Source organism: Lithobates pipiens, unplaced genomic scaffold (genome assembly GCF_037356315.1).
Source record: "Lithobates pipiens isolate NorthernLeopardFrog02 unplaced genomic scaffold, aLitPip1_a1.2 Scaffold_8, whole genome shotgun sequence".
NCBI lineage: Eukaryota > Metazoa > Chordata > Amphibia > Anura > Ranidae > Lithobates > Lithobates pipiens.
Window position 1 is genome coordinate 586,485,788 of NW_027507903.1, and position 20,384 is coordinate 586,506,171.

General features: G+C 43.6%; 1 protein-coding gene across 1 annotated transcript in view; it reads left to right on the forward strand.

Annotated features, from left to right (window-relative positions):
• Nucleotides 1–9,448, forward strand: part of TNPO2 (transportin 2) — a 59,963-nt gene extending 50,515 nt beyond the window's left edge. Inside the window, 8 exon segments of the mRNA XM_077470403.1 lie at nucleotides 1,589–1,659; nucleotides 1,661–1,685; nucleotides 1,799–1,836; nucleotides 1,838–1,875; nucleotides 1,973–2,072; nucleotides 2,227–2,301; nucleotides 4,459–4,606; nucleotides 5,365–9,448. Coding sequence (XP_077326529.1) covers nucleotides 1,589–1,659; nucleotides 1,661–1,685; nucleotides 1,799–1,836; nucleotides 1,838–1,875; nucleotides 1,973–2,072; nucleotides 2,227–2,301; nucleotides 4,459–4,566 — 455 coding nt within the window. The 3' untranslated portion in view covers nucleotides 4,567–4,606; nucleotides 5,365–9,448.
• Nucleotides 9,449–20,384: the final 10,936 nt, after the last annotated feature.

Sequence of the window (20,384 nt, forward strand, 5' to 3'; positions counted from 1 at the left end):
TGGTACATCTTTTTGTAGCTAAAATGTGCATTTATTTATTTATTTTTTACATCGCAGACTTTAAAGAGGAAGTAAACCCTGATGAGTTTACTTCCTCTTTCATTCTCTGCAAAGGTAAAGCATAATGGACTACTATGCATCGCACAGTAGCCCATTTATGTGTAACTTACCCGACACAGGAGCCAGCGATGTCACCGCTGTCCCCTGTAGTCCGGCGCATCCATCTTCTCGGTGGGTCTCGCTGCTCCGCCGCTGTCATTCAGCGAAGCCGCGATGACGTCACTCCCGTGCGCATGCCGCTGACGGGTGCCGCGCTCAGTGCGCCTGCACGCCGCTGTCTACGGTGCATGCGCCCTAGACAGCAGTGCCTGTGTTTCGGCAAATATCTCCTAAACCGTGTAGGTTTAGGAGAGATTTCTTGGACCTACAGGTAAGCCTTAATCTTGGCTTACCTGTAGGTCAAAGTGTGTTGTAAGGGTTTACAACCACTTTAAAGTGTTGCGTGAATCCTGCAGACACTCAGTAAGCTATCTGCCTATACCTCTGATATGGCCAGGCAGTTACTGAATGGCAGGAAGAATCTGTGAACTATGAGGACGCTCACCAGCGCCCTTGCGGTTTGAGAACTACAGGCAGTCAGCTGCAGAGGCCAACGGTACTTGTCTAGTTCATTGACTGGAAACTGAATAAGAATGATGCCTGTGTGTGTGTGTGTAACCCCACATGGTCCCACTATTTTATTTTTTAGGGGCCAGTTCACAACATAGAACACACAGTCTGGATGCGTTCCAGATGCTTTTTACCGTTGTGTTTTTGATGCATTCCAATGCGTTTTTAATGCAGTCCAGTGCATTTTTACTCCACCACATCCCCCCACACACCCCCACACCTTTTTTTCCTAACCTTAAATAACAACGTGTGTTCCAGCGCATTTTTGATGCGTTTTACAGCAGTCCAGTGCAGGAAAAATGCAGCATGTTCTACTTTAACTGGAACTGCAGGCACTGGTGTGAACTATGCCATTGAAAACCATATAACTTTCCATGCGTTTTTGATGCAAAAAAAACGCACTGGACTGCATATGTGTAAACTGGCCCTTAATTGTGACAGCGGGGAGAAGATACCCCTGCTGCTTTCACAAAACAGGGAGCGCTGGCACCTGGGTTATATACTTTATATGTATAAGCGATTGGGATATTTCTTAATTTTATTGCAGTGTAGGTCAGTGACCAGACCTGAGCTGTAGCTCTCCTTCAACTTGTCTTATTTGCCCCATTTCGGCACTATATCCGCTTGTGTATTTGCATTTTGCAAAGCAGAGTAGGGATTGGCTAGAGAGGGGATTACTTTGATCCAGTGGGCCAACTTAATAATGTGATTTTTGTGTAACATTTGCTAGAAAGGGTGTATAGCAGCGTGCAAAGGGTTTTTTCAGAAGTTTGTGTGTTAACGTGGTCACACCTGTAAGCACCTGATGGGAGATATATTTTAATCTATTGACATTTAAATACAGGGGTATATTATTTCTAATGCATCAGTAACATGTTCATTCTAACAATGGCGGCTGTCTTGGTTTTCATCTAAACAGGAGCAGAGATGCAACCGTATGTCCCTATGGTTTTGAATAATCTTGTAGAAATTATTAACCGGCCCAACACCCCCAAAAACGCTTCTTGAAAACACAGGTTAGTCAATTTAGTATTGCATTTCTCGTATTGGCTATTTATTGGTGCCTCCTTTCACTTTTTTTATTTTTATTTATTTTTGTTCCCTTCTGGGTAATCTGTAACGATTGTAGCAATTACCATTGGACGTCTTGGCTGTGTGTGTCCCCAAGGAAGTAGCTCCCATGTTGCAGCAGTTTATCAGGCCTTGGTGAGTTGGTGAAATACATTTTGGTTGTGATGCACTATAATTGTAATTATTTTTTTTGTAATAGTTTTTGCATCAAATTATCTTTTTATTTTTTTAGGTGTACCTCACTTCGTAACATCCGTGACAATGAAGAAAAAGACTCTGCTTTCAGAGGGATCTGTATAATGATTGGTGTAAATCCGGGTGGGGTTGTACAGGCAAGTTTTCTAAATGTAGACTTTTGTTTGCTGCTAAGGATATTGTTTATGTCTGCTTATATAATGCGTGTGAGATTAGATATAAAACATTTTTAGACTTATTTTTTTTTTAATATGTTTAGGAGTATTAATTTTCTGTACTACTTTTTGACAGGACTTCATCTTTTTCTGTGATGCAGTAGCCTCCTGGGTCAGTCCAAAAGATGATCTGAGAGACATGTTCTATAAGGTGAGTTTGGAGAGGCGAGGCTATGTTACTGTTTCAACAGTGAAGTCCTGTGGGTCCTTAAAGTGGAGTTCCAGGCTTTTTTTTTTCGTTTATTAAAAGTCAGGAGCTACAAAAAGTATTGAATTTTAATAAACACACTCACCTGTCCCATGGTCCAGTGATGCGGCTACATGGAGTCTCGCTCCCCTCCCCCTCCTCTCCACGGTGCCCCATTCATACTGTGGTTACCTGGCCATGACAGCTTGTGGCTTCATGGCCGGGCACACACTGTGCATGTGCAAGTTGCGCTGCGCTCTGAGTGGACAGGCAATCTTCTGGGACCTGTGACGTGTCTCAGAAGATTGCCAAGATGGGAGGGGCCACCAAGGGGGAGAAGAGGAGTCACCTAGGCAGAAGTAGGACAGTAAGTCGCGCCCCCCCCCCCCCCCCCCCCCCCCCCCAAAAAAAAAGAAATGCCAAATATGGCATGTAAGGGGGCGAGGAGTGCTTAAAGCAGAAGTTCCACTTTTGGGAAATTGAGCTAATGAACAAGTATCTCGTTTGAAGTGTGGGCCGTCTGCGCTGTGCCTCAATAGACGCACACGGAACCGTTAAGCCTCGGCCCTGCTCCCTCCGGCGTTTACCTGACAGCAGTGGGAACCTATGGTTTCTGCTGATCTCAATGTCTCCTGTGAGAGTAGGAAGTGAGTAGACCTGTTTTCTGTGGATACTTTGCCCCTCTTTGTTATGGAGAAATTGAGGGGAAGTTTTCTGTAGTTCCAAAACTTTTCTTGTCCTAGGGTGCATTAAAATTGCACTTTTTTTTTTTTTTGCTAGCTGTAGCTAATCCCCAGGCTGAAGCCCAGTCTGTTAAAAGCAACGTGCAGTGCCCCAGTCTGCTGTCCCTTTACACATCAATAACCATTTCTAAATGGCTTCCCCAAGGAGGAAGTTATACAGACAGTAGAGCCAGCTGTTTGTAAATCTTTGACTGTGGCAGCAGTTTCTTGAGGCCCATCCTGGCAATCTAATATTTTTTTTTCCCTCTGGGAAAGCCACTCCCCCAGACGCAAAGCCTTTTCACATGAGCTTCTGCCAGCTCCAGGATGTGCTGAGCTGCTAACATTTTCAGGGTTACTCTACCCCCTTATCAATATTTTTTTTTTTTCCCCCACCATCTGCTCTTTCGTCTCAAATAGCATGGGCTCCACCTACCAGCCAAGCAGAGCTTTTTTTTTTTTTTTTTTTTCTTGACTTCATGTATGTAGGCACAAAGAGTCCCTGTAGAGATGACTGAGAGAGGTGAGGGAAGGCATTCATTCACCTGCATAGCTGTTTTGATCCAGGCTGGCCCCTTCCTCTGCTGCTGGAGGAGGCGTGCTGTCTCCTATTCACATCCACGTTCCAGTGTGAATGAGAATCTATGAAGACAGAGTGCATGAACCCCTAGTGCAACACCATTTAGTAAATGATTGAAAAGCTATGAAGGGGGGGGGGGGGGGGGGGCGGCCAGCTAGGGCAAGTGCACTTGGCCTTTTGGGGAATGCCATTAAAATAAATATATAATCTGATGTCACTCCTTTTTGGCTGAATTTCAAAGTTCGATGACTTCCCGTTTCTTTCCTTTTCCACTGCTCCATACTAGATGTGCCATGATCCTTTGAGCCTCTGTATTCAAAGGATGGGCTATGGGAGTCACTTGTACCAGTCCTGGGAGTTGATGTGGGTGGGTCCTAGGGTTACTGTGGGTGTTTTCATGTGGTGAAAGGTGTAAATGTATCCTACTGCCTCCTGTGTCCTTTTAGTCTTGCAGCATGCCAAAGAATAATGGCTTAATTCATGACGTACAAAGGAACGGCTATGGGATGTTATTATGAATGTGTTTCCTTCAAATGTAAATCACTTCACGGAGCGCAGGGGGGATTCTAAGAGGTAGAATCCTCTGTTCACACCGATCGGCATATTTAACTGGGCAGGATTGGATTGCAATTGTGATCCATCCAATCCTGCCCAGCAGCACAGCTAGCTTTCAGAATCCACTTTTTAAAACTATAATATGCATAGTGACATGCATTGTATAGTGCAACTTGTCCAGCTAAAACTATTTTTTAATGCCACTTTTATGTGATGCAAGCCTGCACCTTAATCTTTGTTTTTTGTTTTTTTTTTCCCGTTTAGATTTTGCACGGTTTTAAGGAGCAGGTGGGAGAGGAAAATTGGAACCAGTTTTCAGAGCAGTTTCCACCTCTGCTGAAGGAACGTCTAGCCGCATTCTATGGCGTGTGAATGTGAACTGGGGCAGATCTACACACACCCAGCGTGGGAGGTGAGATGTCTAATGTTTAGGCATGGGATGGGAGTTAAACGGCATCCATTATACTAAAACAATTCCTTGAAGGAGGGTATGAGAGGTAGTTCTTTGTTCTGCCAGTAAGGGGGGTTTTTGTGTATAGTAGCAGTCAGATTGGTGAACATGACCTGGCCTAAAATGTTCCTAAGGTGATAGTGTGCATTTGTGTTCATATTCTTCTCTGATCTTCTGTGGAGTCTTTGATCCTAGGTGCAGGTTGCATGTGAACATGTGGCCTCGACTTCAGCTGAAAGAGAAACTTCATATTAGAGTAAAGGCTCCTACACAGGGCAGACTGTCAGGAGACCACCCCCGGGTTGAACAAAAGAAAAATTAATGGTGCATTACCGGCTTAATCTGGATCTTATCTTATTCTGCCTTTTCCCTCTTTTGTGCAAATGCTCTGTTTTCAGGAAAGGATAGCTGAGATGCATATTAACAGCGGGGTAGGGGGTGCTAACATGCACAGTCACTGCTAAGAGAGGGAACATGGGAAGTTTAGCAGCTTTACTAAGGAGTTTAACTGCTAAAATGAAACAAAGTGCATGTGGCTATAAACGGAGGATGTGCTACTCCACAATGGCTGCAGCTAGCACAAAGGTCAGTGTGTTGTAAAGCATTACAGCTTGGTTAAATATGTACGGTATATATTTGAATGTTTGCCACACTTCAAAATTGCTGCAGGTCTGCTTGTAACTGTTGTATATTCAAATTTTTTTTTCTTTTTTCCCCAGGTTCCTGTTTGGTCCATGAGGTGATTGGGGAGAATGGTGTCCTACGCCCCACACATCAGTCTTTAGCAGGGTTTCAGGGATCAGTATCCAGGGCCAATAACATCCTTCCACTCCAGACTCCATCCACCTGACTCCCAAGGAACCTCAGTGGAGAACAGGAGGACGTGAACATCATCAACATCCTCCCGCCCCCTCCCCCCCAGGGATCTTTTTAGTTTATATGTGGAGCATGAGGGGAGTTGAGTCTTAGGATTTACAATGTTACCCTTGTAGGGTGGGGGTAGGGGATGTACTGGGGGGCGGAGCTGGTCCCACGTCAGGATCTGTTATTGGGCGGGTAAGAGGGAGAGGAGGGTTGGAGGGTTAGACTAATAGAGTGGGAGGGAGGAGGGGCATCTACAGGTAGAGACATTTGATTGTTCCCCTGCAATTCAGCGCAGGTTAGAATCAAACAAACATTAAAAGTAAAAAAATAAAAATTCACAGAAGAATAGGGTTGCAGCCACAGAACAGAAGGTCGGCCATCTTTTATAGGCCCAGAGTCAGAGAGAAGGGAAGAAATGTGAAGCTACGTGCTAGACACTTGGCGGATCTGCTTGGGTGAAAGAGGAAGTGTCTCGTTCCTTTGCCAGTTTGCACAAATGTTAATTAGCTGACTACATTTCATCCTTGTTTTCAGTATGCAAGTAGATTGGGTCAGTAATTTAAAAAATAATGTGAGAATTTAATTGTGCTGCTGCTGTGCTTAGCCATTGCTATTGCTTGCACTTTTACTAACAGCCGCCAGGTAAGTGGGGTCTGATAAGCAGAGATAGTGAAGGATCCTGTAGAGGTCACATTAGAAAATTGCAATCATATTGCACTAGATGATTTTGAGAAAATCAATAAAAAAAAAATTTGTGGTAGGTAATATTTCTGCATGGTTAATGCTCCATGTACAAAGGCTTCAAGGCTATGGGGCTGGACACCACAGCACATCTATTTTTTGCTTTTATGGCAGTAGATCAGTAATACTTTGGTTCACCTCTTGAGGGAGCAGTGGTTGCTGTGTAGTCTGTTGCACTGGGAAGTAACTGTGCAGTTTATGGTCCTTAAGATACATTAAACAAAAACCTTTGCTGATATACACAGGCTGTAAATGCTGATCCTTTCTTCTGAAAGGGCTGGTTTTCTGAAGGTAATAGTGACCGCTTTTAATGTTCTGACACTGTGCAAGTGTGCGCATCTGCAGTTTGTAGTTACTGGCTTTTTCCTGGCCAGTAACTATAAAAGTCCAGAGGCTTCGCACACCTGCAAGACTATGCTGCTTTTTTTTTTTTTTTTTTTTTTTTTTTTTAATTTATTACCAAAGGCAAACTTATAAAGAAATGCAAACAGTGACCCCATCAGATTTCACCTTTCTTTAAAGTTTGAGAGGTGACTTCTGTTTTAGCTGTTATAGGTTAGCTGTGTGCAAGCCTGATCCTCGAGGTTCCCTAGGGCTAGGTACACCCCAGAACCCTAACCTTGGTGTACAGACAGCTGTTGGAGAAGCATCACATTCGGCATGCAGTTGTAAAGCATTTAGACAGTATCTTGTGTTTCTCTGCGCAGCCTTTAATTCAGTTCTATGGGTAGTAACTATTATTATTATTATATATTTTTTTTAAACTACTGGCTGTATATTTTAACAGGCATTTAGCAGGGGACAGTAGTTGGGGATGAGCTCTGTAGATGTTAAATGCCTGCTGAACATGAGTAGCTCTCTTGCAGCTCCCTTCCTTGATCTGATTACAGATCTTAATGGGAAAGCTGGCTGTAGTTTTTAACAAACCTTTAAAAATCTCTGGGCTGAACTTTGCAGATTACTAAATATCTGCTTTAAAGGGAAAATTAACCATGGTTAAAAATATATATAACTGCACCGCAAGTCATTTTTGTGCTTATTGCTAAAAAAAAGATCAAAATAAAATAAATCCTATCGTTTTTAAACTGCAGCCCTCTGTTCTATAACTGTCAAAAATTCAATTGTGGCTTTTCTGTGACTGTGGCAATGCTAATTGCATTGTGTGCCACTGATTGTATGCAGTGAGTCTTCTGAAATGGTATGCAATTGCCCCCCCCTGCTCATCCCATCTTTCTCCTATTACTGCTCTGGGACTGATCCTGCGATTTACATCGGGCAGCCTGTGCAGTTCAAGAAGTGTCTGAAATCGTTGACCCCTTTTCAGCAGAACGGCATTAGGTACAGCTCCAATACTCATATACTAGAATTTTTGCTAAGTATGTGATGAACATGAAGAGGATTGTGTTTTTTTTTCCTCAATAATAGTGGGGTAATACTAATGTGTGGTGCTCTTCAGACTAGTGTTTCCAATCCGAGCTTAAAGCCGTATTATACTTTTATTTTAAGTCGGCTATATACATTTGTGGTGCATCCAAATAGTCTTACAGTTTTTCTTATGCTGCCGCAGCCTTAGTAGAAAAGCCCATCCCCTGCCAGCAGCTGTAAAGTTAGACTCTTCCTTACTTGGTAGTTTTACTTGGAGAAGAACAATATTCCCTCCACTGAGTCAGGCCTTTTAACTCTGCAATTGCTAAAACATAGGTTTCCCAATGATTGCAAAGATTTGGCTTTGACTCAGCAGAAGGCACGTCAAACCTCTGCAAAGATCAGGGTACACTTTACAGCTTGCTGGCAAAGGACTGGCTTTTCTACCTAAGCTGTGGCTGATTTTGAAAGAAAACAAACTAAGAGTTTAGATTTGAATGTGTCTGGACTGTATTTAGCCAATTGAAACAGGAATTTAGTTTAGCTTTAAAAAATGCCTGTAGTTTCTTTTTAGCCAAATAGGGTATGCTTTTACACCTAGGTCCTGCACAGTTGCTTGGAAGTGAATCGGATATACTCTAAAATCTTTCTAAGGTAACAGTGCTGACGTTTATTAACTTTTGCGTACCTCTGTTTAGCCTCCAAATTGATCTTCATGGAGCAACCATTCTCTGCGGTTTGTGGGTCCTTGACCTCTGTCCAAGTTGAAGTTAAGTCATCCTCCCTCCAGTGCTTAACTTCAACTCAAACTCTACTTTGAAATTCCAGTGGGCAGTGGAGACCCAGACATTTCACAGTTGAATGTCAGAGGTGGAGATGAATCTTTCCTGGGGCAAATAACAAGCTGTTATGTACTGTGTGAGCCTATTATTCAAAGGAGCTCCACAGGGATAGGCATACTAAAAAAAAAAAAAAACTCTGCAAACTAGGGAACTGTTGTAATAAAGGGTTTATTTAAAAAAAAAAAAAATCTTGACAATTTTTACACTATACCTCTCGGGTATTGGGGGCTGACCCAGATACATGCAGGCATCAAGGCCCTGCACTTAAGCACTGTCACTTTAGAAACGTTTGGTCCTGCTCAGGGTCAGTTGATAAACACAGCAACCATTAAACCACTCATGAGGTCTGCAAAGAAATCAAAAAATACAATAAAATGTAGTTCTGATTTGTTAACAATAGCCATTGGACTTGGTATGAGTTGCTGAACTTGGCATGTTGTACTTTGCCATGTTGAGGCCTATGCTAAAACATTCCACTTTTTGTTCCCCTAGCAGCGATATAAATATTTTAGGACTGGTAAGAATTCCAGGGCACAGGTAACGAAGGCATGATGTTGGATGACTTAGGATAGTATGTGCACTCAGCAGAAGGAGGCAGCAGTATGGAACATCTCTAGGTTTAGTATGTGTTTAGGACGGCATGGCCTTGAGCTTATGTGGACTTGTTTTAAGGGGGAAATAATGACGGTTTGCAAATTAGATGGTTTACAGACAGTGTAGTGTGAGCTCCTGGGCCAAGATGATGCTAGCGCCCACTCATTACCATCCTCACTTCCTGTTTTGTACAGTAGGGCACACCACTAGGCTCCAGTTGAATTCTGGGACTGTATATTGGTATTTGTGATGTAATGTTTCCTATGGTAAAACTGCAGTGTATTTAGTGTAAAGCCGTCTGCTTGCACCTTTGCTCAGATGAGAATTATATTCTCATTTTATGTATATTTTTTTTTCAATTTTTTTTTTTGTTAACTAAAATGCAGTTTTTTTGTGACTCTGTGTTCTGTGTCATGTTTTTTTGTTTGGGAATAGAGTTAATTGGTCTGTAGTGACAGAGGTAAAATGTCACATTACACCCATACACCACAACTTAATCCGAGCCATAAATTGGGTGCATATGCCCTTCCTTTCAGTGATCTATTCACCTAAAGTGGTTGTAAAGGCTCAAGCTTTTTTTTATCTTCATACATTCTATGCATGAAGGTAAAAAAAACACCCCTGCAGCAGCCCCCTAATACTTACCTGAGCCCCATCACGAGCCAGCTATGCGCACAAAAGCCTGGGGACTCCCCCTCCTTATTGGCTGTCAATCACAGCCAGTAAGCCAATGAGGAGGGGATGGGGCTGAGCCTCCACTCTGTATTTGAATGGACACAGAGCAACTGTTTGGGAGTGAGCCTGCTTGGGTGCCCAAGTAAGCTGCTTGCTCTGATGGCACTCGGCAGGAAGGTGGGGGTCAGGGGCACCAGTGGAGGATGTGGGGATAGGAGGAACGGGGCTGCTCTGTGCAACATGTATAACATAACATGCTTGCTATTTAAAAAAAGAAATAATAATTAAGACAAAAAGTTCACTTTTTCAGAGTATCACTTAAGAACAATTAGCAATTCAAAATCTTCTCGAGTTCAGTTTCACTCAATTAGGTTGCAAGACAGAGGCTGACATTGCTCATCTGCTCAAAAGGTTTGTTCTCTGGCTGTCTTTTGCCTCAATACTTGCAGTGGAAACTCCACCTTTGCCTACTCACTCCATGTCATTTGCTCTGAAACTGGTGAAGCCACCACTAGCAATTTCACAAGGCTTTTTCAACACCGACAGTTTAAGCACTTGAGCCCTGGAAGGTTTTACCCCCTTCATGAGCAGGGAATTTTTTGCTATTTAGCACAGCACTGCACTACTTTAACTAGCAATTGCCCAGTCATTCAACACACTGCGCAGATAAGTTTATATAATTTTGTTCACACAAATTAAGTTTCATTTTAATGGTATTTAATCATCGTTGGTTTTTTCTCAAAACAAAAACAAGTTTGAAAAAAAAAAAAAAGTTTCTACTCTGTTATAAAAACAAAATTCCCTTATACATTTAGTCCAAAATGTATTCTGCTACAGGTCTTTGCTAAAAAAAAAAAAAAAAAAAAAAATCTACATAAGTGAATGTTTTTTGGTTTGTGTGAAGTTGTAGTGTCTGTGAACGTTTGTGTGGATTGGCGACTATTTGGGGATGATTTGGACAAATACATCCAAATGCTTTCTAGTGGGAAAAGTACTCTTTTGCCAGTCAAAATAAAGTATAAACATCCTTCATTTAAGCGGATTCTTTCCCCTACGCCAGTGGCTTCCACCTCTAGGCAGTGACGACAGCCTCCGCCATCAGAATCTAGAGGAAAACCTCCGGGTCAGGCACAGAAGAAGGCCTGCGGCTGGAAACCTGCAAAGCAGAATTCCAAAGCCTCATTCTGAAGGCCCCATTTTTAGTTTGTAGCCTTGCCCTTCAGGCTAGCTACAGCACCCCAGGTGTTCACAAAAGTGCTGGCTCTACCTCTAGCCAGGTTAAGGGCATAACACTCTTGGCGTACGTAGATGATCTATTGTTAATAGACCAGTTGGTGGTTCGTTTGGAGCAAAGTGTATGTATTAGAACCTGTTACCTCGAAAGTCCTGGATTGGCTTTTCAACCTAGAGAAGTCTTCCTTAAAAAGGCTGGAGTATTTGAGCCTGATCATAGACACAGCCCAGAAAAAGGTGTTCTTGCCTCAAGCAAAAATCAACGCCGCAAGCGAGCTGGTGTGGATGGTCAGGCTGACATAAGATCCCTCCATTCGCCTTTGCTTGAGGTTTTTGGGGAAGATGGTGGCTTTTGAAGTGGTTCCCTATGCCCAGTTCCATTCGAGACTGTTGCAAAACAGTATCCTGTCTTCTTGTAACAAAACGATTCAAGCTTTAGACTTGTCCCCAAGGGTGTCCCCGAGCCTCAGTTGGTGGTTACTAAACCAGAATCTGTTGAAAGGAAAATCCTTCAGACAGTTATCGGGAAAGTGGTAATGACAGATGCCAGTCTTTTAGGCTGGGGAGCAGTATTAGAGAAGACAACTGTCTAGGGACAGTGGTCAAAAACCAAAAGATCCTTGCCCATGAACATGCTAGAGATTTGGGCAGTGGGTCTGGCTCTGAAGGCCTGGGGAATTTCACGTTATGGGATTGTCCTGTCAGGATCCAATCCGACAATGCCACAGTTGTGGCCTATATCTATCACCAAGGGGGGCACCAAGAGTCTCGCAGCACAGACATAACTGTGAACTATATTCTAATTTGGGCAGAAAAATGTTCTGTGCCTGTCGGCAGTCTTCATTGCAGGAGTAGAGAATGGGCAGGCGGACTACCTGAGTCGCCAGCAGTTATTCCCAAGGGAATGTCCCTTCACCCCAACTTTTTTTGGGCTCTTTGCCAAAGGTGGGGGACTCCGGGACGTAGATCTTCTGGTTTCCAGATTCAACATGAAGTTAGTCAACTGTGTCCGGGACAAGGGATCCACTCGCTTTCGGAACAGATGCGTTGGTGACCCGTGGGATCAGTTCTCACTGATTTATGCATTCTTTCCTATTCAGTTTCTGCCACAACTTCTTTGCAGGATCAAGCTGTAAAGAAAGCCGGTAATTCTGATAACGTGGCCCAGAAGGTCCTGGTATGCAGAAATCTTAAAGATGGGGGTGGAGGATCCATGGTCCCTTCCACTATGGCCAGACCTACTCTCACAGGGGCCAATATTCCATCCTACCTTTCGAACGCTAAATTTAACGGCTTGGCTATTGAAACCCACATTCTGAAGAAACTTGGGCTTTCCGGGTCGGTTATCTCTACCTAGCTAGCTTCCAGAACTATATATTACAGTATGGAGGGCTTATGTTTCCTGGTGTGAATCCAAGGGTTGGCACCCTCGGAGGTATATCATAGGCAGAATTCTTGCCTTTCTACAATTAGGGGTAGAGATAAAATTGGCCTTGAGTACTATTAACCACTTCAAAACCGGGCCATAGTCAAATGACACCCACAGATGGGATCTCCCATCCTGTGTGGGAGCGTAATATGACATCCTTGGTATTTCCTCGCTCCTGGGGGCCCGCAGCACGGCGATCGTGGATGAGGTGTCCCTCGGACACAGCCCATCCCTGATCTGTGTGATTGGCATCCCAATCCACCCCCCGATGCATGTTACCGGCCATGTCCAATCACAGCCGGTCACATGTACTGTGTACGTTGACAGCGCTCGTGCACGCGCCTAGGGCGTGTGCAGAGCGGCGATCGGGTATGCGGCTTGTCACCCTAACACAGCCCAACTCCGATCGCAGTAAAGAGCCAATGGAAATTGGAAGAGCCAATCAAATTGGCTCTTTACCACGTGCCCGGCTGTGTCCAATCACAGCCGGTCACAGAATGTAAACAAACCGCGGAAACGAGATGTTACCAGGTTCTCCTCCTCACACACCGATCGTGTGTGAGAAGGAGATTGCAGTAACATCTCGTTACCGCCTAGTGTACACCAATCACACTGATTACCCCCCCAAATAAAGAGGACCTGTGCTCACCCATCGCAGCCCATTGGAGTAGCTGTCACCAGCCCATCAGAGTACCTATTTGCAGCCCATGCCTCACAGAATACACGTTGAGGTGTTTGCTTTCCAAAATGAGGTAATTTTTGGGGTAATTCCATTGTCCTGGTGCTCCAGGACCTTCAAAAGTGTGATGGGTAGGAATGAAATGAGATGTGTAATTTATGCTCATAGAACGCCTGAAGGTACTTACTTCAATGTTGGCTCTCTGTATATTGCCAGGCTGTGTAAAAGTCTCACATGTGGTATCGCAATACTCAGGAGTAGCAAAATGTGTTTTGGGGTGTAATTTTTGCTATATACATGCTATGTGTTAGAAATGGACAACTTTGTGTAAAAAAAAAAAAAAAAAAAGAAGAAAAATTCATTTTCTTTCCACATTTTCCGAAGACTTGTGGGAAAAAAAAATGAACTGTTCAAAAGACTCATTATGCCTCATAGAATATACGTTGGGGTGTTTGCTTTCCAAAATGGGGTCATTTTGTGGGTAATTCCATTGTCCTGGTGCTCCAGGGCCTTCACAAATGTAATAGGTCGTTAGGAAATTAGAGATGTCATTTATGCTCCTAGAACACCTGACGGTGCTCCCTGCATGTTGGACCTTACTGTGTGGCTAGCCTGTGTAAAAGTCCCACACGTGGTATCGCCATACTCGGGAAGAGTTGCAGAATGTATTTTGGAGTGTAATTGGAAGTATGCATATGCTGTGTATGAGAAATAACTTGTTATGGCAATTTTGTAAAAAAACTAAGCAAAAAAAAAAAAATTATTTTTTTCACAAGAATTGTGGGAAAAACTCACCATGCCTCTTAATAAATACCTTGGACTGTCTACTTTTGAAAAAGGGGTTAGTTGGGGGGTATTTGTACTTTCCTGACATTTCAGAGCCTCAAGAAATGAGAGATCAATTTTCAATGATTTGCACCATAGCTTGTAGACTCTATAACTTTCAAAGAGACTAAATAATATCCACTAATTTTGGGTTATTTTTACCAAAGAGATGTAGCAGTATACATTTTGGCCCAAATTTATTGACAAAAATGACTTATTTGCAAAATTTTATCATGGAAACTAAAGGGTTTTTTTTTTTGTTTTTTTTTTGTTTTTTTCCCTCAATTTTCCCTCCTTTTTTTTTTTTTTTTTCACTTATGTCGCAAAAAATAAAAAAACGTGTGGTTATTAAATACCACCAAAAGAAAGCTCTATTTGTATGAAAAAAAATAAAATTTTTGTTTGGGTACAGTGTTGCATGACTGAGTAATTGGCATTCAAAGTGTGAGAATGCTGAAAGCTAAAAATTGGTCTGGGAATAAAGGGTGTATAAATGCCCTGTATTGAAGTGGTTAAGGGCCAACGCTTACCTTTTTATTCTTATTTCAAAGACCGCTTGCTACACATTCTTTAGTCTGGGGTTTTATGCAAATGGTGATGCAGATTAATCCGCCAGTTAAATCACCTTTTAAACCCTTGGGACTTGAACTTAGTTTTGTCAGTGTTATAAAAACAGCCATTTAAACTGATACAGGATATTCCCTCAGTCCTTCTGACATGGAAGTTGGTGTTCTTGGTTACTATATCCTGAGCAAGGAGGGTTTTGGAATTGGCTGCTCCTTTCTTGTAAAGAGCCATATTTGATTATTTGAGGACAGAGTGGTGTTGTGCCCTCCTCCCAGGTTTTCCACCAAAAGTGGTCTCAGGTTTTCACCTAAACCAAGATATTGTCCTGCCATCGTTTTTTCTAAAACCATGGTCCAAAGAAGAGAAGTCACTACATTGCCTTGATGTAGTGAGAGCCGTCAGTCTGTTTAACCACTTGCTTACTGGGCACTTAAACCCCCCTCAGTCCCAGACCAATTTTCAGCTTTCAGCGCTGATGCACTTTGAATGACAATTGCGCGGGTATACAACACTGTACCCAAATGAAATTTTTATCATTTTTTTCCCAGAAATAGAGCTTTCTTTTGGTGGTATTTAGTTAAAGCTCGGAGTTTTATTTTTTGCTAAACAAACAAAAAAAGATGCAAAAAAATCATGTTTTAATAGTTTGTTCTAAAATTTTGCAAACGAGTCATTTTTCTCCTTCATTGAAGTGCGCTGATTAGGCGGCACTGATGGGCTGCACTGGTGGGCACTGATGGGCTGCACTGGTGGGCACTGATGGGCACAGATAAGGCGGCACAGATGGGTACCACTGATAGATGGGACTGATGGGCGGCACTGGGGTGCAGCACCTTTGAGGCAGATTGTGGGCACTGTGGGTGGCACTGTGGGCACTGACGGGGGGGCACTAACTTTTATTAAATTGGCACTGCAGGGGACAGGTGGGCACTGGCAGGGGGCAGGTGAGCGCTTACATTACTGGCCGTGATCAGGACTGATGTCCCGATCACGGCCGCCGGTGATCGGCTTTTTTTTTTCTCCTCGCGCTGTCAGCGCGAGGAGGAATAATAGCCGATTACCGGCTCCGTTCTATCACATGATCAGCTGTCATTGGCTGACAGCTGATCACGTGATAAGGGGTCGGGATCGACCCCTTGCACGGATCGGTGATCAGGCGAGTCTCATGGACTCGCCGATCACAGAGCGGGGCGCGCAGGCCGCTCGTACATGGGACGACGTCAATCGACGTTGTCCCGGAAATGTAGGTCCGCGCTAATGCCGTCATTTGGCAATAGCGCGGTACCGAAGTGGTTAAAGACTGCTCAGCTCCAGAAGACTGATGTCTTATTTTTTCTGCCAGAGGGTCTTAAAGAAAGGACAGGCAGTGTCGAAATCCACTGCTGCTAAGTGGATTCGGCATGTTTTAATTCAGACTTATGATTTAAGGGGTAAGATTCCACCTTTTTAAGTCAAGGCGCACTCTACCAGGGCGGTCCTATTTTTTTTTTCTTTGAGTACATCATGGGACCCGCCCCTCTTTTTTGAGGATTCAGCGCTTGCTATAAAACTGAAGTACTTCCTGTATGGGAGGGGTGATATAGAGGATCACTTCATGTCTAAAGACCTTTTTGGTCTACCACTGTCCATTCATGTGGAGATGACCTGTACAACCCAGCAGGTATTAAATATTAGCCTGACTGTGTCCCATGATGTTCTTAACCACTTGGGATCCGCGCTATTGCCGAATGACGGCATTAGCGCGGACCTAGATTGCCGGGACTACGTCTATTGACGTCGTCCCGGTTACGAGCGGCCTGCGCGCCCCCTGAGGGGCGCGCGCGCTCTGTGATCGGCGAGTCCGTGAGACTCGCCTGATCACCGATCCGTGTAAGGGGTCGATCCCGACCCCCTTATCACGTGATCAGCTGTCAGCCAATGACAGCTGATCATGTGATAAAACGGAGCCGGTAATCGGCTAGTATTCCTCCTCGCGCTGACAGCGCGTGGAGAAAAAAAAAGCCGATCGCCGGCGGCCGTGTTCGGGACATCAGTCCCGATCACGGCCAGCAATAAAAGCGGACACCTGCCCCCTGCCAGTGCCCACCTGCCACCCGCAGTGCCATCCTGAAATAAAGTAAGTGCCACCCAGCAGTGCCCATAGTGCCCACAGTGCCACCCAGCAGTGCCCACAGTGCCACCCAGCAGTGCCACCCACAGTGCCACCCAAAATCTGCCTCAAAGGTGCTGCACCCCAGTGCCGCCCAGCAGTGCCACCCATCAGTGCCCAGCAGTGCCACCTATCAGAGCCACCTATCAGTGCCACCTATCAGTGCCCATCAGTCCCATCTATCTGTGGTACCTATCAGTGCCCATCCGTGCCACTTATCCGTGCCACCCATCCGTGCCCATCTTTGCCCATCAGTGCCGCCTTATCTGTGCCCATCGGTGCCGCCTTATCTGTGCCTATTAGTGCCGCCTTAACTATGCCCATCAGTGCCCACCAGTGCAGCCCATCAGTGCCCACCAATGCAGCCCATCAGTGCCCACCAATGCAGCCCATCAGTGCCCACCAATGCAGCCTATCAGTGCCGCCTAATCAGCGCACTTCAATGAAGGAGAAAAATGACCCGTTTGCAAAATTTTATAACAAACTATTAAAACATGATTTTTTTTTTTTTTTTTTGCATCTTTTTTTGTTTGTTTAGCAAAAAATAAAACTCCGAGCTGTAACTAAATACCACCAAAAGAAAGCTCTATTTGTGGGAAAAAAATGATAAAAATTTCATTTGGGTACAGTGTTGTATGACCGCGTAATTGTCACTCAAAGTGCATCAGCGCTGATAGCTGAAAATTGGTCTGGGACTGAGGGGGGTTTAAGTGCCCAGTAAGCAAGTGGTTAAAGAAATGGATGTTACAGGTAAGTATGACGGAAAAAAAATACAATTTTTCTACACTTGCACAAATTTTTAGGGGGTGTATGAGAGGTGCCAGGGATGCATAATGTATATTATATTTTAACCCCTAAAAGCCTGCATCACACCATATCAATGTGCATTGCACAACAGGATTATTTTTTTCAAAGCATTATGACTACGGCATGTGTATATGGCTCCTATGGTTGTCTGACCAGCCCAACTGCGAGTGTAAACTAAACCTCACTCTCTGAGGACACCTTTTTACCAAATCTATGACAAGGAAATGAACAATAAAATCTGAAGATTAACTACTTAAGAAAATACAAATATTTTCACTTCTAAGATTTTCCTTCACTTCCTGTTTATTCAAGGAATTAAAAGTAACCGCATACAACTTTTCCTTATCTTTTTTAAGATGTGGGCTTTGAAGAGAAGAGGGATTTTTGTTTGCTGATGTACCCAACAAGAGAATCCAAGGGTTCAAAAATTGTAGCATTGATCCTGTGGATTGTGGCGATAAGGTTTCTTTCAGACTTGCAGTACTGCTTACCTCCCTTCGAAAATGCTTGGTTTATTTGTTTATTTTTAGTCTTGAATAGCCAATATGTGATTTATTTATTTTTAACACATTGCAAGAACGTGACACCGCTGTGAGTCAAGTGTGCGGCTCCTGGTTGCAGTGCAGCCTCATTGAACTTGATAGGCAAGTTTTACAGGCACTGTCATTAGTCAATCTCTGCACCTAAAGTTAAAAATGCTGTGTAGCAAAGCAATTGTGGGCACAGAATTTGTACAGCCCTGTTTGCATGTATTGTTATAGTTCTAAGAGGTGGCTGAACCAGGACTCGACTGCCTTGTTTGTGTACTTGAAATGATGGTCAGAGACTGTGGTCATGCTACAGGCTTTGTTGGAGACTGGAGAGGTGCTGCAAAAGACCATAGAGCCTGGGGACTTGTTCCATGAGGCAAGAAGAGATCACTGTTCTTACCCCTTTACAAATCAATTACCCCACTACTGACTTCGGCTTTTAAAGTGTTGTGCCACAAGTACCTAAGGGTCTAACCGAGCCTGATACAGATACCAGATACAGTGGATAGAAAAAGTCTACACACCTCTGTTTAAAATGTCAGTTTTCTGTAAAAAAAAAAATGAGACTAAGCTAAATCATTCCAGTGTTTGTTTTTTTCATCATTTTTTTTTCTACCTTTTTAATGTGACTTATAAACTGTGCAACTCAATGAAACAACAAACTTGTAGGTGGAGGGAAGTAAAAATAACAAACTTAGGCTGTTCCGACACTTGATCGTTCTGTAATAACCAAGAACTAATTTTTAGTTCTTTATCTACTGCTATTTCTAATTAAAAAGTATAAATGTGCATGCACATTAGAAGTAAACACTCTCTGAGATTCGTTCAGCTCAGGCTACTTCTAACTTCTGATTTATTGGTGGGCGGTGTTAATATTTTATACAGAAAGATACGTCATTACTATGTCAGTCTAATAGGTACATCTCATTGGTTACAATACAAGAGAAATGAAGAAACTTGATGCTTGAAGTTTGGTTGACGCTGGTTCCCTTATCTCAAATGAATTCTTCTAACGCGGGGGATGTAGGGTGTAGACGCCATCTTGGCTCCGAACAGAAAGTCAATCTGTATATTACATAAGGAGAGTGGGAACATGTATACACATAAGCAAATAGACATTTTCTGATTATCATTATGTACATTGGATTCCTTAACAGTTCTTACGGGCGGCGGGAGGGGACGCCCCCTGCCGCCGCCCTCCGGTGCTTGTACCGACTCACAGCTTCCATCGGTGAGTCGGTGACAGGATCCTCCGGCCCCTGCCAGTTACCATATAGATCGTCCCCGGAGTCTCTATGATCATTCGGAGGCCGGGAGCGATGTTATGACGTCACGCCCGGCCACGGTATTCAAAATAATGGCGCCGATTTGGCAGGGAAGCCACGATCGTTTTTTTATTTATTTTATTCTTCCCAGCCTAGAAGTGAGATATGGGGTCTTATTGACCCCATATCTCACTGTAAATATGTCCGATCGTGCCATGTTCCTATTACAAGGGATGTTTACATTCCTTGTAATAGGAATAAAAGTCATCAATTTTTTTTTTTTAAGTCTCAAATTAAAAAAATAAAAATGAAATTAACAATAAAAAAAAAGTAAAGCGCCCCTGTCCCCATGAGCACGCATACGTAGGTCCTGCCCACATATGAAAACGGTGTTCAAACCACACATGTGAGGTATCGCCGCGAACGTTCGAGCGAGAGGAATAATTCTAGGTCTAGACCTCCTCTGTACCCCAAAACATGTAACCAGTAAAAAAATTTAAAGTGTTGCCCATGGTGATTTTTAAATACCAAAGTTTGGCGCCATTCCACGAGCGCGTGCAATTTTGAAGCGTGACATGTTGGGTATCTATTTACTCGGCGTATCCTCCTCTTTCACATTATGCAAAAAAAATTGGGCTAACTTTACAGTGTTTTTTTTTTTTAAGCATGAAAAGTGTTCGAAAAATTGCTGCGCAAATACAGTGTGAGATAAAAAGTTGCAACGACCGCCATTGTATTCTCTAGGGTCTTTGCTGAAAAAAACCCATATATAATGTTTGCGGGTGCTATATAATTTTCTAGCAAAAAAATTAGGAATTTTACATGTAGGAGAGAAATGTCAGAAATGGCCTGGGCGCGAAGTGGTTAAAGCGGGACTGTACTGGGAAAAAAAAATATTAAAAGCCAGCAGCCATAAATACTACAGCTGCTGACTTTTAATAAATGGATACTCACCTGTCCCGGGGTCCAGCGATGCCGGCAGCTGAGGCCGATCGATCTCTCGGCTGCTGCCGCCACCATTCTAGGTGAGGGAATCGGGAAGTGAAGCGAATCGGCTTCACTTCCCGGTTCCCTACTGCGCGAGTCGTGCAGCGCAATAGGAATTGTCCGCGCTGTCTCTGGGACCCGTGTGTGTCCCAGCAGACAGCGCGGCACGACAGGAAGAGGCATAGAC